This window comes from Borostomias antarcticus (genome assembly GCF_949987555.1).
Source record: "Borostomias antarcticus genome assembly, chromosome: 9".
Classification (NCBI taxonomy): domain Eukaryota; kingdom Metazoa; phylum Chordata; class Actinopteri; order Stomiiformes; family Stomiidae; genus Borostomias; species Borostomias antarcticus.
The window spans coordinates 17,215,807-17,232,610 of record NC_140242.1 but is presented as its reverse complement, the minus strand read 5'-3'; the positions used below and the strand labels follow the sequence as shown (position 1 = coordinate 17,232,610).

Here is a 16,804-nt window from a genome sequence, read left to right as displayed (position 1 = left end):
AAGCACAGCAATGTCCTAAGAGGAGAACTGTCTGGGGATACTTTCCTTCAGCCAAGTTCCATATATCAGATGGAGAAAGATGGAGAGAGAGAGGTGGTTGTGGAGGAGGTAGGAGGATGGAGGGCTTTGACCCTCTGTTGCTCTCTGCCAGATCATATTCGGCCCTGTCTCCTCCTCCCCTCACATCTCTCTCCCTCCCTCTCTCTCTCTCTCTCTCCCTGGGTGTTTTACTGAACAGGAGCAGCAGAGGAGCAGCAATCACACTAGGCCAAAACATCATTAGCATAGAGAATAATTAATCAGCTCCTAGTCAGGGAGAGAGGAGAGAGGAGAGGGGAGGAGAGAAACAGGGAGAAGAGAGGAGAAGAGAGAGAGGGGAGAGGAGGAGAGGAAAGGACAAGAGAGGTCATGGCTGATGCTTTCAGATAGCTGTCACTAATGTCTTATAAATTAAACACGTCTGTATTCCAATAAATTAAAATAATAAAAATGTTATTCCTGGAACAACACTATTATTATCACGAGGGGGACAGTAAGGAAAAATACTGTCATAGCAACGCCATAGTATCAATAACCAGTACTTAAATATCCATAGTATCAATCACCAAACCTTTATGGCCCATGGTCCAGCTGGAACACAGGGCAAGAAGTGCAGCATGTCGGTCATTCCGCCCTCCTGACTCCTCCATAGGGACACAGGTGCCATGCAACGTGGGACTATTAAAGGCTTACCTTATCTTACACCCCCCCCTCCTGTGGTACCAGAGGCCTGTGATAACCCAGACTGATAATATGTCGGATCTCCTGGTACCAGAGAGCTGTGATAACCAATCTTCCATGTCTGATCTCCTGGTACGAGAGGACTGATAACCCAGTCTGACTCCTGTGGTACCAGAGGATCTCGCTTGGGTGGTTTCACCAATGTCCTCAGCTCTCTGTCTGGTTCACCGTTCAAACGTCCTCAGCTCTCTGTCTGGTTCACCGTTCAAACGTCCTCAGCTCTCTGTCTGGTTCACCATTCAAACGTCCTCAGCTCTCTGTCTGGTTCACCGTTCAAACGTCCTCAGCTCTCTGTCTGGTTCATTGTTTGTCCGTACAGGGCAGATTGGCTCCTCTGTTCACCACTTCTATCAGCAGTGTTTGAAGTCGTTGCTGCAATTTGCTCCGGTAAGGATTGGCGGTTTGACATGTTTTTTAAAACAAAGTTAGTTTGGCTTCTTGCAGCATCTCACTCAGTGGGACATTTTGTGCATGCTGTGCCAGTCTCCTCTGCGCTTTGAGAAAACCACCCTGTCAGAACCCATGTAATCTCGGCAATGTGGTGATCTAAGTACAGCTGATACACAGCCGTGTCAAACTCAGCAGTGGGCCCCAGTAGTGCAGAGGCACACCGGCCGGCAATGGTGCTTTACTCAACAAAACTTTTGTTTGCAGAATGCAGCAATGCGTAAGAAAACATATCTGCACTCTCGCAGGTTTAATTTCACCAGGATATTTCTCTACTGTTTTCATCAATCTCCCAGCATGGTGGGGGTTAACTCTGTCCCCCAGCTGCTCCCTAGCACTGCTGCCAGGGGAGAAGGCCGTCTATGGAGGAGCATTTATCAGTGTCACAAACACACTACACACACAAACACACACATACACACCACACACACGCTCACACACTTCACACACATCCACGCACGCACACACACACTACACACACTCACAACACGCACACACAAAATTCAGCACCACACTTGCCAGCGTAATTTGGCGCACCTCATAATCTCTCTCTCTGCAGTCTGCAGGGATTATTTAACTTTTATTCTTTGTCTCAGCTGTACGACTCAGTTATCGTTGTCTCTCTCTGGGTTCACTCGGGAGTGTTGAAATATTGTAGCTTCAGGGATACTTCACATTTGGGTTAGGGTTAACCCAAACCTATTTCCATCCCCCCATTGCTCTCCGTAAAGCACATTGTGTTGCCTCTGTGTATGAAATGCGCTACACAAATAAAGTTTGTATTGATTTGATTTACCTGATCCTGTGTTGTGTTTGACAGTCTTGGAGGACGTTGTGTGGGAGCTGGAGGTGACGCCCGCCCTCTGGTCTGAGCTCATGGCATCCTGTCCCGCCGACGCCCCGCCGGGCTTACGGGGCTTCTTGTCGGCTGTCAGGTGCAGCGGGGACGTCTTCTTGGGCGGCGAGCGGTTGCGTGGTCGCACCGTTGCGTTGACCTTCAGGTAGGCCTGGACCTTGTACTCCAGCAGCTCTCCGTAGTTAGCGTTGGTGACGCGGCACTCGTACAGGCCCTCGTCACTCTTCCCCACTCTGGAGATCTGCAGCTTGTGGGAGATGTCATTGCCCTGCACCTTCACCGTCTGGGGGGATGGGGGGGGGTTAGGGCTAAGCCACTGGGGCCCTGACCAACTCATATGGTACGATTCATATGTTTTGCATGTGAGGGGTGCAACAGTAACCAGCTGATGTGAGACATGTGAGGGGTCAACAGTAACCAGGTGATGTAAATGGTAAATGGACTACACTTATATAGCGCTTTTCCACCTTAGCGGCACTCAAAGCGCTTTACAATGGCCTCTCATTCACCCATTCACACACACATTCACACACCAATGGCGGTAGCTGCCATGCAAGGTGCTAACCTGCTCATTGGGAGCAATTTGGGGTTAGGTGTCTTGCTCAAGGACACTTCTACATGTGGACAGTTGGAGCTGGGATTCGAAACACTGACCCTTCGATCACTGAACGACCCGCTCTACCAACTGAGCTACAGCCGCCCCATGTAAGACATGTGAGGGGTCAGCAGTAATCAGGTGATGTAAGACATGTGAGGGGTCAACAGTAACCAGGTGATGTAACACATGTGAGGGGTCAACAGTAACCAGGTGATGTAAGACATGTGAGGGGTCAACAGTAATCAGGTGATATAAGACATGTGAGGGGTCAACAGTAACCAGGTGATGTGAGATGTGCTGTAAGCAGAAGTTGACTCACGCTTATTTTGGTCCCCTCGTCATCCGGGTCGGGCTCTGGAATCATCTCCATCTGGAGAAGAGCGCAAGAACACAGCCACTCACATCCATTCTAGCTTTCTACCAGAGGGCCATTTTAAGGAGATGTTCTCCAGGATATATTTATCTAAGGCAAGCCTTTGCAGTTTCTGAAACAAAACTAGCGGGTAAGCTGAGAGCACATCTAAAATACGGAACTCTCTGATGCATGCTCCAGGTGGAAATGCACCGTTCGGTGACTATGAATGTTTGATGGCTACATCAATAAACAGTTTGTCCCAAAGATTGAGAAGGCAAGTGTTACCACTATTCAGCCAAAAATAAACTGACAACACATCTTTCTCGTCACCAGTGTGGTTCCAAGAATCCTTTGTTTTAGGATAACAAAGAGCACTCTAGATTTGGGTACACTCTTCTATGACAACAAACAAACAAACAAGCAATGGCAACCCACTAGGACTCCAGAACTATTAAAAAAATGAAGTTCTTTCCTAAGGATGTTTTCCCATAAGACAGCATTCAAATCTACAAAATATGTAGATATTTGGGGACCTCCAAAACACCATCACTCCAGGTTCAAACCTATCCTCATCAATCCAGGTTCAAACCTACCCTCATCACTCCAGGTTCAAATCCTCATCACTCCAGAGCCCTGTACTATGAAACAGGATTACGGGGTAAGTGCGATAATTTAAGGTTCAAGCCTGGCAAGTATCTCAAAGGTGGATTGTTTTCACCGTGCTACAGATGTGGGAACATAAGAATGTAACTTGACCCGCGGTATTCTAACAGGCGCTTTACGTCATTCCGCACCACCGCTCACCTGCCCATAGGGGCGCAGTAATACCACGCATTGACCCTTTGCTGTAGCTCATCTCGCACATTAGATGAGCCTACCGTTCTCAAACTCCTTGTTCTCTGTCTGGTTGTAATTTAATTATTACGAACAAAGCCTATCTATTTATAGTTTCTATCTCTGTAACTGTCGCCGGGTCTATATCTGTTAACTGTCGGGACAAGTAGAAGTTTAATACATTAGGCTAACTGAGTGTTCTCATATGGAACATGGCATCAGGACGAGTAAGATGGCTAACGGAGATGACCAGAGATGTGTTTGAAATGGTTCTGTTTCTCGGGCAGGAACGGAGACGAACTCGCATTAGCAGCAAAGCAGCTAGAGGAATGATCTTAACATTAGCTAACTGCTTTAGCTACTGCTACCGTCTTCTTCACTTCTCCTTCGGTAAAACATGACACCGCTGTGTTGTGGTATTGTGGAGGGCTTAGGCAGAAGCAGGAAGAGAAACCACTTTTGCCCCATATAAGTAAAATAATGGTCTCATAAGCATTTTCGATTGTAAAATTGTGTTCACTTGTTTTAGTTTGCAAACATATGCAATTTTCTTAGCATTCCCAGCTTTGTATGTAGTTTTAATGTGAAAGATACATCTTGAATGCAGTCAAGACAAATTATTTTGCCTCATAACTTTTGTCAAACCCCCTGGTTCCAGTCAATTGGATTATAGGCTATAGGCTACTTTCGTTTACAATGACGTTACCTTATGAACACAAATAGCTTAACCTATAGGCCTACATAAAAACAATAGCCTAAAACCATGTTTATTTACAATGTATTTTCTTTCATTGATAGCATGCCAATAGGGTGAGGAAAACGACGCGCGGTCTCTTTAGCCCTGAGACCATCAGGCAGGCAGCTCAGGAGGTCATTATGTTGGTTATTATGATATTATGTCTAATAATACATTCGTTGAAAGTACACAGGCTGATCTACTAGACGGAATTGGACCGAGGAGTGTTCTCATATGGAACTAGGCTGCGCGCCCGCCCGCGACAAGAGCTGAATTGTAGTCAGCTTTCCCCGCTGCGCGCAGGACGCGTGCGTCCCCCGCTGATCCGAGCGAGAACGCAGGTGGAATGTCGCTCCCCGTCTGAAACGGCCTTGACTCCTGGAATCCCAAGGTCTTTCATATTCAAATTCTCTTGATGGTCTGGGAAGAGACGTGTTAAGGGAGTGCATCAGTCGTGAGCCTTGACAGTAGACTACCAGCCTGCGCTGCGCTCAGAACAAAGTTGGATGACTGGATGGACTTTTTGGAATCCTGGAAAATGTTTATTGCGTTCTAAAATCATGAAAGCATAAATGTAAAAATGCAGCAACAGAAGTAGTCTAGATGAGATGGTGGTTTAAATGAATGGCAACACATAAATTGAGACATAAATTGAGACTGGTGATAATGCTGATAATCTACAGTAGGGCCTACCTCTGGCTGAGTTCATGGTTACAGCCATTCATCTCTTACACATGGGCCTATACAATACTTGCACAATCTACTTTGGACGTTAATCCATCCATCTATCAATCAAACTAGCGAATTCAATGGCCGGTCATGGCAAAGCACCCGCTAACGCAGGCTACCCCCCTCCCACGATCCAGGGCTAGGAAACCGGTTCATCCAGTTTATTTGAATATAAAAGAATTTGGGGGGATTACAATAGTCTAGTCCAGGTTCGCTGGAGGACCTGTATTTTCAGTGTTTGCTGGTAGCGGACTGCATCGATCAATGCAATCCCTACTAACACAGTACGTAAAACTGACGGGACACATTGGTGTAATTGTGGTAACTTTGCGACGTCACCAGCAGCGGACCTAGCTGACACCTAGCTGACACTTGCCTTTTCAGTCGCAAAATAACCAAAATAGCCGTCCTCAAGTACACTGTAAGGGAACGTAGCCGCCACTGCTGCTTAAATCCGTAACTACGATGTAATTAAATAACGTGACAATGTGGTTAGATCACAGTCCCAATCTGACTTTATTGGAAATGTGTCACAGTGGGTCAGAACATTTGTAAATTACTTAGGTTTTAAAATAAATTTTGAAGTCATACAGTTACAGAATTGTAATAATGAGGAGAAATCCTGCATGTCTGTTTTGTGTGTAATTTCTCATTTACAGTTAATATTAACACTAAAGATTTGCAGTCTAGGCCTAATAAAAAGAATGATAAAAAATATGCCTATGAATAAAGTCCTAATTTTGCAACCTAAATGTGAGCAATGAACGCTGAGCATTGAACGTAGAATGCAAGGCATTGGGCTACTTTCTTAGGTGACACAATTGAAGAACTAGACAAACAAGTTACACACTCTGTGCCAGTAGGTGGCTGTATGCACATTAAAGTTGTTTGCGATCCGCCACTAAACCTAGCGAAGGAGAAGAACGAGAACGGTAAACTTCCGCCCCGTTTGAAACAGAAGGAGAAAGACCAACACGCTTTGTCTCCGCGACAACACAGATCCTGTAAGTATCTCAATTTCAATGTATACATTAGTATGTATACATACATACTATGTATTTTGGTATCGTCCCAGATAAAACACCAACGTTATGTGCAAGCTACCCTATTGTAATGATTATCTATATGCAGATGCTCTCTTTCCAATGTTGGCTAACTAGCTAGCCAGCTAACATGATTAGCCTTTTTCGGGCATGGTGGAGTCTTCTCAAGTCTAGCAGGCTCGCGCGAGCTCCTGCACGTTCGTACTGTTTCATCGCTTGGAATAAAATGCGATAATTAGCTTACTCATTGATTTCGCATTAACCCACGACACCGTTAGTATGTGTTTGTTTTTAGGCATTCATTTTTCCGAAGTTAACGTTAACAGAATACTAGAAGCCCCAACAACGGAGCTAGGCTAGCTAGCAGGATTTGTTATAGCAGCCATCTTGGCTCATTTTGTTACAGCAGCCATCTTGGTGGATTTCATGTTACTCTTAACTGTTGAAATGGTTGCTCATTCTGTCAAACGGGTAAAGAATTGTGTACTACGTTTTCACTCGCATACAAATCCAAATTTTGCATAATAGGTACTCATGATGTGGACTACTAATAGAGGCGCTAAGACGGCCCCAGGCGTGGCCAGGGGCAGTCCTGGGACAGCACCACAGGCTCTGTGAGACTTGTTCAGTTGAATGCCCTCATGAGTATTAACAGAAGAGCACCATATACATATGCACACATACACTCTAACATGTCGCTCTCTCCTCAGCTCAGCCCAATGGTCTCTGATGGTTCTGTCTGGCCAGCCCTTAGGTGGAGAAACACCTGATCATCAATAAAGGCACACGTAAGTACAAATGCACATACGTTTCCATAGACGGGATAAACAAAAGGGAATATTGATATTGAGTTAATGTTAGCGGTAGACATGTGAGATTCATAAGACGCATCACTGACGCCAGTGACGCCACAATATCAGGGAAATTGAGCAATTGCTTCCCTGTAGTGCAAACTTGCAAGATTCGCTCAGTTATTAACCCTTCTTGCCTTTTTTGTTGTTGGTTTTCTCTCTCCTCCTTCCTCTCTGTGCAGTTCTCCTGTGTGCTGAGCCGCTATCCCATGTATTGCCACTGCTGACAGGGTAGAGCTCATCCCCATGCAGAAGTGAGTGATGAGGAGAGGGAAGATCATTTTCCCGTTTTTTTCCCCTCCAGTTTTAGGAACCGTCTCAAGAATGTGTTCCCCACTTTTATGCCTTTAAATCAGGGTTGGAGTATTCCAGGTGTGTGGCCATGGCCATGAACACCAGTAGAGGAGGGAACCAAGTGTCTCATTCTCTCTCCACAGTTGTGTGGTTGTAACCCCCCACTAGCTACATATTCATTCAATCTTTATTTAACCTCGTGAATCAATTGAGAGTAAGCTCTCATTTACAATGACGTATAATCACTCTATATTTGAACTTGTACTACAGGTGAGATAATCCTTTTTAATGGTCTCTCTCATTCGCTCTCCTAGCTGTGATGTTAGAGTTGTGCAAGACTTGGGTGTTCTCCTGCTCTGAGTGCCTATTCTCCTATACCTCCCAGATCTACCTCCACAAGCACATCAAGAGGAGCCATGACAACCTCTGTCTGCTGAGGAACACACAGAGCATTATGAAGTAGCCAGTGCCTTGGCGAAGGTGTTTGAGCAGCAGTCATCAATGGATTAACTCCCAAGACACAAGGAAGAGACAGCGCAACACACGCTATGACTCCAGTGACGAAGGTAATATAATAAAGTGCATTCAACAGTCCCAAAAGAGTACTACTTGAGTTGACTAATCTGAGCTAATTTACCTCTACTATATGTTCCAGTGCCCAGGCAGCCGGTCGGCAGAACTCAGACCAGACCAGCTATGCCAGGTGCCAGAGCCGGAAGGCCTGCTCTGCCAGTTATCAATGCAGGTATCCATGCATGTTTGTGTTGGTGAAATGTCTATGCATATTTGCACACTTAGTTAACTCAGGACTTTCGGAAGACTCATGTACTCAGTTCACTAATTCGCTCATCTCACATCTCACTACTCGGCAGTAGATGTTCGTCCCGGGTCCTTTGAGCCAAGGCGCTGTGAGCCCAGGCCCTTCAGCCCTTCAGACGTCCAGGCACGAGCAGCATGCATCAGCGATTAGCACCCCGGCCAGACCAGGTCAGGGTCTGACATGTCTCATGTCGAGTTGATTCTTCCCCTTATGCCAGAATCACTACGCCGCCAGCACCATAGTTTCCTGCTCATCCCTTTATCCTCTGGTTTTCAGGTAGTTCTCTGATGCCATCGCCTGTGAGACCAACAGCTCCAGCAGTGTTGCCATCAAGCTCTGCAGATGCTGGTATGCTGAATTTTGTGAACTACTTCATGCTGCATGTAGGGATATACTTTGAGCTGAATATCCATTATGGGACCGTACAATTACTTATAGCCACATCTGTGTTTAATATCCAGACTTCCAGAGGATGATGTGTCAGCAGTTCTCCAGCGTCATGCAGAGTCTGAGGGAGATGGCACAGACAATGATGAGACTGGAGCAGAGGCTGGAGCAGAGACTGTCCGGCGAGTCTGCAGACAGCTATCGGGGAGCAGTACTGGATGACCTGCACCCTGCTAAAACGGAGGAGGAGCTGCTGGTCTTGGAGGAGCAGCTGAAGGACAAGGATCATCAAAGGAAGATGGTGAGTAACTTCAGGGCAGAACTTTGTTCCTTATTTTTGCAGGGAAGTGTTAAGGAAATGTAAAAGTAAATGATTGTCTTTATGTTTTGCAGACACGATATCTGAGCTTCATGCCATGTGCATTGAAACCATTCCCTTTTTGGTTAAAAGGTGCAGTTATGGCCTGTAAGCCAAGCACCACTGTGACGGAGGTGTCTGCCCAGCTGCAGGAGATGCTGAAACATGCCCCTGCTCGATTCAAAAAGGTATGTGATGTCAGGCAGTTAATTTTCTCGTATCCAGTGACATGGCACGCTTCCAATGAACGTATGCGACTTGCTTTTACAGCCATTTCATTATGTCCTTAGACATCTGCTCCAGCCCAGCTGACCTCCCCAGCCCAGCCCCTGACCGCAGCTCCAGCCCTGACCACAGTGGAGTATTCAGATGAGGATGACCTCTTCTGCCCAGACCCTCGATTCAGATGTGGGTGACCCCCAGCCCGTCTCCCTAAACCTGCCTTTCCAGCCTGCAAGGATGGATGCCTTTTTTGTAAATAGTTTTTGTAAATTTTAACCTTTTTTTTGTGGGATACAACGGTCTGTTCCCGGTCTGCCTGCCACAGAATGCGCACTGTTTCATTTTTGTTTTTAGAACTTTTGCAATTGTCAGATAATGGGTTGCTAGCCAGAGCTTGTACATGCTTTTTTTTTGCTTTTCTGGCTATGCGTAATGTGACAGACCGTAAACCTCATCCTTGTAAATATGTATACTTTTAATTTGTAATGTACTTTGTGTAATAAAATGTTCTAAACTGTTAATGGTGTTCAGTCTTATATTGGTTTGTATCATAGTGCTTGCTGCTATATCCCCATATAGCATTAATTCGTTTTTGTACTGGTAAATGCTAAATATAGCCAGTGGTACTGCAAATGCTAAATATAGCCAGTGGTCAGTAAGTGACCATATTTGCACCGTGCGAAAAAGACGTGCAGACCAAGTCATATAAATACCTGTAAATCTAGTGTCAGCCAAGTGAGTTTATTACGGAAGTTCCTGCCCACGTTTTTTTGCACGCGGCCGCACCGTATTTGCACCGTGCGAAAAAGACGTGCAGACCAAGTCATATAAATACCTGTAAATCTAGTGTCAGCCAAGTGAGTTTATAACGGAGGTTCCTGCCCACGTGATCACGTGCGTTCTTTGCACGCGGCCGCAACTTCTGAATGACGTGTCGTTCTTACGTAGCGTCTACTAAACGGCAGATCTCGCGTTTCCGTAAATGGCCGCGTAATTTCCGCATGCGGCGCAGACGAATCGTCACCTATAGCGGCCGTATGTAGAACGTTTGCGCAACCTGCGTGTGTTAGTAGGGATGACTCTCTCAGTTTTACCCTTTTCATCAATAAAACATCATTTTTACAACCATGTCTCATTGATTGGGAAGGCATTTAGAACTGCCGGTCTATTAGCCTACATTCGGACTCAGAGGATGACATAACTGTTTATTGAGAAACAATTGGCTATATAAAGAAATACCACAATGCATGTAGTCTAGATATATTACATTATGGTTATACACTTTATGGTAGACTGCCCTCTCGCTCGCTAAGCAGGCTACATTGTGGCTGTTTTGTTCATCGCAGAAGCCTATAGCCTATAGGCTACACATTAGAAAAATGTGACAGCGGCTGGTGATTTGGTCCGCAACTCGGCAAACCCCGAAATGCGCTAGAGGGCAAAATATATAAAAAAACGTTTTTTTTTGTTTTTTGTTTTTTGGTGTATTACCAAAGTTGAAGTTGTGAAGAACCTACTTACTATAACAGACAACAGTTTTAGGGTCACGAAATACGTTTAATTAGTCTGCAAACTAAGCTCGTTTTTAGCTGATTTCGAGCCGGGTTTGGGGGCGGGCAGATCGATTAGCATGATTTGGTTTCATTGGCTATTGCTTCCGGGTTCTCCGCCCCCACCCTTCACCAACACGCAGGCTGTTTACATTCAATTATTTTACTGTCCCAAGTTTAACCATGGATGCTCCAGCGTTTGCTAAAGAGAAGACGGGGATGGCATCCAGGACATGGAAAGAGTTTGAAGTGCAGCTAAAACTCCAGCAGAGCAGGACTCGTTCGTACACGGAGTTTTATTCTTGATGACCTGTGATACAGAGATGACTGTAACAAAGCAAGCTGCTACCAAGCGACGAACGACGTAGCAGATTCACACCACCGCCAAGCATTCTGCTTTGCTTTGGGGTAAGCTGATCTTTATACTATCTGTGCTGTTTACATTACATTAACGTTAGTCGTTTAGCAGTAGCTCCTTTCTAAACAAGTGACTAAGTCTAGCTAGCATAACAAAGGCACTAGCACTAACTAACAAAGGCTAGCTAGCTAACGTTAGCTAACATGCTAGTTAGCTGAGCTAGCCCTTTGTTCCTAAACTAGCCAGCTGCCTAGCACAGGGACATGGCTATAGCTAGTGAGCTATCCCTATGTTCCTAAACTAGCCAGCAAGGCAGCTAATATCTAGCCAGCTGCCTAGCACAGGGACATGGCTAGTTAGCTGAGCTAGCCCTTTGTTCCTAAACTAGCCAGCTACCTAGCACAGGGACATGGCTAGTTAGCTGAGCTAGCCCTTTGTTCCTAAACTAGCCAGCTACCTAGCACAGGGACATGGCTAGTTAGCTGAGCTAGCCCTTTGTTCCTAAACTAGCCAGCTACCTAGCACAGGGACATGGCTAGTTAGCTGAGCTAGCCCTTTGTTCCTAAACTAGCCAGCTACCTAGCACAGGGACATGGCTAGTTAGCTGATCTAGCCCTTTGTTCCTAAACTAGCCAGCGTGGTATCTAGCTAGGTAGCTATATTATAGAGAGAAACAGAATGAGAGAGCATGAGAGGTATGGTAGTCTGACACCTTTTTCTTTGTTTTGTTTACAGGATGAGCAAAAACCAGCTCCAGCTTGTAAGGAATTGCAGCTCTCCCTTCATACCAGCCAGCAAGAAGATCACTGCACTACAGCTTTGATTTTGCACAACAGGTGAGAATACGTTCATCCTATCATGCATTAGCTAGTCTATTTAATCAACACATTCTTGTACTATTTTATCTATATGGAGTGCCAGTACTGTGGGCAATAGTTTAATGTATTTTCCTCCTTCTATTCTATTGCAGTTTTGATGCTGAGAGACCTGGCATGGTTGTGGCCAGAGAACACTGTGATGCACCGGCACCGGCGCAAGCCTGATGTCCTGCCCCCCAGAGAAGGTCTTCTTGTGCAAGCCCCACCCGGACTGGACATGGCCAGACAGACGTATCTCTTTGACAAGATCAGAGAGTTCTGTTCTGATGAGGGACGAGACGTCACATGTCCCCCGCCAAACTCCACAGCAGCTCAGAACAAGACTGTCCGCTTGTAGATTCACTGCAGATCATCAGGACGGACAGCACTGCAGGAGAAAGGCCACAGCCTTTCCTGTTTTCCTGTTTGTATACTGAAGCGTTGCTTGTTCTCTTGCACAGACTTGCCCACACTTGCACAGACTGCATTGTTAGAATATTGAATACTGAGCTGAGTACTGTTGTTATTACCTTGAGTATTGAGCTGGGGACTGTTATTACTTTGTTGTACACTTGATCACAATGAACACTATGCACCTTGTCTCTAAAACAGACAACTGACTGTACACTTTAACACTTAGACTGTTGCCTTTCTTTTGTACACTCAACTACTTATGCTTGTACTTTATATCATGTATGTGACAATAAAGAACGTTAAATTTGAACTTCATCTCATATTGTTCTTAACTGCATTCACAACACAAGATTAATACTGACTCAAAGAGTGTGGGGTCATCAGTGAGAGAGCACCTCACTTGGCAGCCTCTCAGGTAATACCCCAAGTTGACAGCCACTCTGACAGATAATGACAGATCCTCCAGTGGGGGAGTGGCTGGGGGTGCGGTTACCAGGCTATTGTTCACGCCCATTACCTGGCAGTCAGAGGTGTGAAATGTTGGAGAACTTTGGAGGGAGATTTCTCAGCTAAGTTGATTTGGCAGTACTAGCATTCAAATAAGCATATCTTCTTCAAATATGTTCAGATTTCAATGTATGTGACCTCATTTGAAATCTTACAATCTGCACTTTCATAATCTGTAAAAAACTGAAAAATGAAAATGCCTAGTTGAGGACCAAATTACCAACGGCGGTCACAAATGTTTTTTTTTATATAGACCTAGAAGGAATCAGAATATGTGGAAATTTAATTTTAGCCTATTTTAATACAATTCAAATTCTGCTTAGAGGGCATTATTTTCAACGGACATTATGACCTAAGAATAATTAATAATTAACTAAGTTAATATAGGCCTATGAGAACGCAACGCTTTTTACGATAGGCTAGGCCTATGCGTCTTGTGATTGTACTGTAGCCTAGGCTACAACTTAAGGCTTGCCCTATTGAATTCATTTTATAGCCTACTAGGCTACTCATTATTATCGAATTATCTAGTTGATATATGAATAAAACAATAAGCCGTTTTAATGGCTATGGGCTACTAGTTGTAGCTATAGCCTACACGAGTTGATGCGCTCTGCTCTTACGCACGGTTGAGGCGGCAGCTCAAATACACTTCGCACATATCCTCTGCTATAGCCTCTCACAGACAGCTAGGTGCACTTCATGCATTGGTAGACAGTTCTGTTCTTGCTGCAGCTTGTGTTCACCATGCAAGTATTTTTTGGGGGGTATTCTTCTGTGGACACTGCGAGGGGCGCCGCAGGAGCGCGCAGCTCTTCAGCCAACTGGAGGATGTCGCGTCTGGGGAGGCTCTGTGTCTCTCCACCATTCCCCAGCGAGTCCAAGTCAATGAATAATACTTATTTATAATAGCCTACATAGCGCGAAACTGTGCATATAATAGGCTGTAGCCAGCGCGAAACTGCGCATTCCCTATAGCCGTTCATTGAACAGCTGGCGGCCGGTATGAATAAATAAAAACATACACGATATTTTGTTATTTGAATGATCTTGAATATATATATATATTCAAGATCATTCAAATAACAAAATATTGTGTATGTTTTTTTCATTTATAATTTAACAATAGACAGAACACAATTTTAGGGAAAGTCATTGACAGGCGGACTTCAATGTTTTATTAAAATATAGTTATGTGCAAATGAAAACCCACAATCGTCCTATGGACCTTACCCCGATTTTGGACATCAGATAAAGGCGTTCACAAGACCATTTCAATAATCGCATTATTACAATTATCGGTTGATGTCTCACTGTCAAACCTGCCGCTACAAGATAGTTAATGTCCGGATATGATTGGCAATGAGTGATCTTTACTCATAGCGACTATTTCAATTTTGTATGGATCCACACCTCCGATCAAGCTTATTTTTTCTTTGTATCGTGCTGAAGCCATATAGCCTACTGCGCTCAGACTTGGCTACATTAGCTGGTGCCCCGTCTTCAAATTTACTTCCGGGGTTTACGAGTAGCCTACCAGTTGAATGCGTTCCAGAAACAAAACGCAAAACCCCCACGTTCACCACATCTTTACTAACAAATATATTTACAATACTGTTATTTTGCGCATTTGACTTAACAGACACCACGTCTTGACCCGACGTCAGTTGCCGAGATAGATAGGCTACTGTAGGCCTAGATATATTATAGGTGTTCGTAATAATTAAATTACATCGAGATGGAGAAAACATGGGTTTGAGAACAAGGTAATAATAACAATTAAACGTTATTTGTATAGCCCCTTTCATACAGATAAATTCAGCTCAAAGTGCTTTACAACAGAGCATTTAAATTAAAGAATGTGAAATTTAATGATGCTTCATTCGTAGACTATAGGAGAAAAACACTGCGCCCAGCCTGCTAAATCTACTCAAAGACGCCACCTGGCGGTGGTGCATCACTAAAACGAAATAACACCCGTCTGAAATCCCACGAGATTTCCAACGGGATTTCCTTGCCAAATACCGCGACGTGAAATGCTGCAGCATGTGACATTTCTAACTTCCCACATCTGTATATCGCCATGGTAACTTATGCTGCCGAGCTAACCTGCTCCGGGGCAGGTTAAGTTCCAGATTACAGATCAAAACGTAGGCTATGAAGAAATGCCCGCTGACCGATCAATTCACTTGGAAAATGGCATATGGCGTACCCTCTTTGGCAAGAAGACTTTTTACAAAACAACAAAATCCTCTTTGGCTTTCCCCGATATCATATGAAAAATTGCAGAATGCTTATCTGCTTGAGACATATTTTGTCAGAACTTTACAATTTACAGTCCCATAGACTGTAGGCTATGCACTGGCTTGAGTTTTATTAGGCTAGGCCTACCTGCAGTTTCATGTAGGCTGTGGGTGATGTGGAGAACCAAGTAAAACATTAATTTTTTATTCAATTTTCTTTATTGTTGATTTAGAGTAGCCTCCCGTTCATAGGAACAAAGCGAAATAGGCTACATTTTAGTTGAATTGTTATAGCACCAATGCCTGGCAATCAATGACGTTATAGGCCTACTGAAATACTTTTTTTCCTGTAGACTTATAGCCTAGTTCTCCACCTCCAGCTTCACTTTTTCCGTCTTAATATGTTTTATCTTAATCTCCAATTCTAAACTCCTCTTGAAAAGAGACATCACAGTGTCTACTCCAACCTGAAACTATTAAAAATTAGAGCCTTGCAAGGCTCACAGGGTTAAGACATAGGCTACAATTGCTTAACATGCCATAGGAATAGGCATAGCCCAGTGATCTAGCCTACTCGTGTTCATGAGGAGGATATTGATAAAACATAGGCAGTCCGCAATATTTTTGTAATTATTTAGTTTTCATTCCTGCCTTTAGCAGTATAGCGACTGTGTTGCACCTGGATTAGTTAATATTTCTATAACATATTGCTCCTCTTGTGTAAAATGTGGTGGACGGAACTTGGATGTGCATATTGTTTAAGGTATGCGATTGGTCATTTCGTGCAAATACCTCCCCATTTTCTTGATAGCCACCGTCATGGTACCGTTTATCCGTGATTGCCGTTGTTTGGTTTACTCAAGCAAGCTAGCGAAAAGTTATCCTGGATATGTTGAGCTAGCTTCGTAGTACAGGGCCCTGGTTCAAACCTACCCTCATCATTCCAGGTTCAAACCTATTTGCATCACTCCAGGTTCAAGCTGCCCCTCATTCATGTGTTGGTGGCAGTATTCTGCTAATATGCAGCTCACACTCTTCATCATGGACTGGGAATTGACTTTAGAGGATATAATTTATTTATCCTACATTTAATGCCAAATTGATTAATCCCAAAAGGTCTGCTGACTGCAGGATAGAGCCGAGCATAGCGCAACCCCTCCTGACTACAGGACAGAGGCTGAGAAGAACTCTGCTCAGCTATACTCTGTCCTACAGTCAGCAGACCCGTCTGGGGATAAATCCATTTTTTTTATTTAATGGCTCTGTCTGTGGGACCCATGGATGGTTCGTTGGGAGGCTAGGGAGAAAGGGCATGTGAGGTACAGTAGCTACTCAAGAAGATCTGAACTACTGTAGGCTACTGAATTTGTCTTCAAGTATGTTATTACCTCTGGGAGGCCTGAGTTTACTGGGAAAGACTCTGGGCCCTATTTTTTGCCAGTTTCGTTTTACTCTTTACATTTGCACTGTAGAAGGTGGAGTAGGCCTATCGTATCATTCATTCAAACTTTATTTCAGACTTAGTTCCAGATAAAAGACAGTACATAATATACAATGAATTACAT

At 44.3% G+C, this 16,804-nt stretch overlaps 1 protein-coding gene across 1 annotated transcript in view; it reads right to left on the bottom strand.

Annotated features, from left to right (window-relative positions):
* Positions 1-16,804, bottom strand: part of vstm2a (V-set and transmembrane domain containing 2A) — a gene marked incomplete at both ends in the record, with an annotated part of 158,243 nt that overhangs the window by 1,288 nt on the left and 140,151 nt on the right. Inside the window, 2 exons of the mRNA XM_084443043.1 lie at positions 2,024-2,366; positions 3,001-3,051. Coding sequence (XP_084299169.1) covers positions 2,024-2,366; positions 3,001-3,051 — 394 coding nt within the window. The remainder of the gene's footprint in view (positions 1-2,023; positions 2,367-3,000; positions 3,052-16,804) is intronic.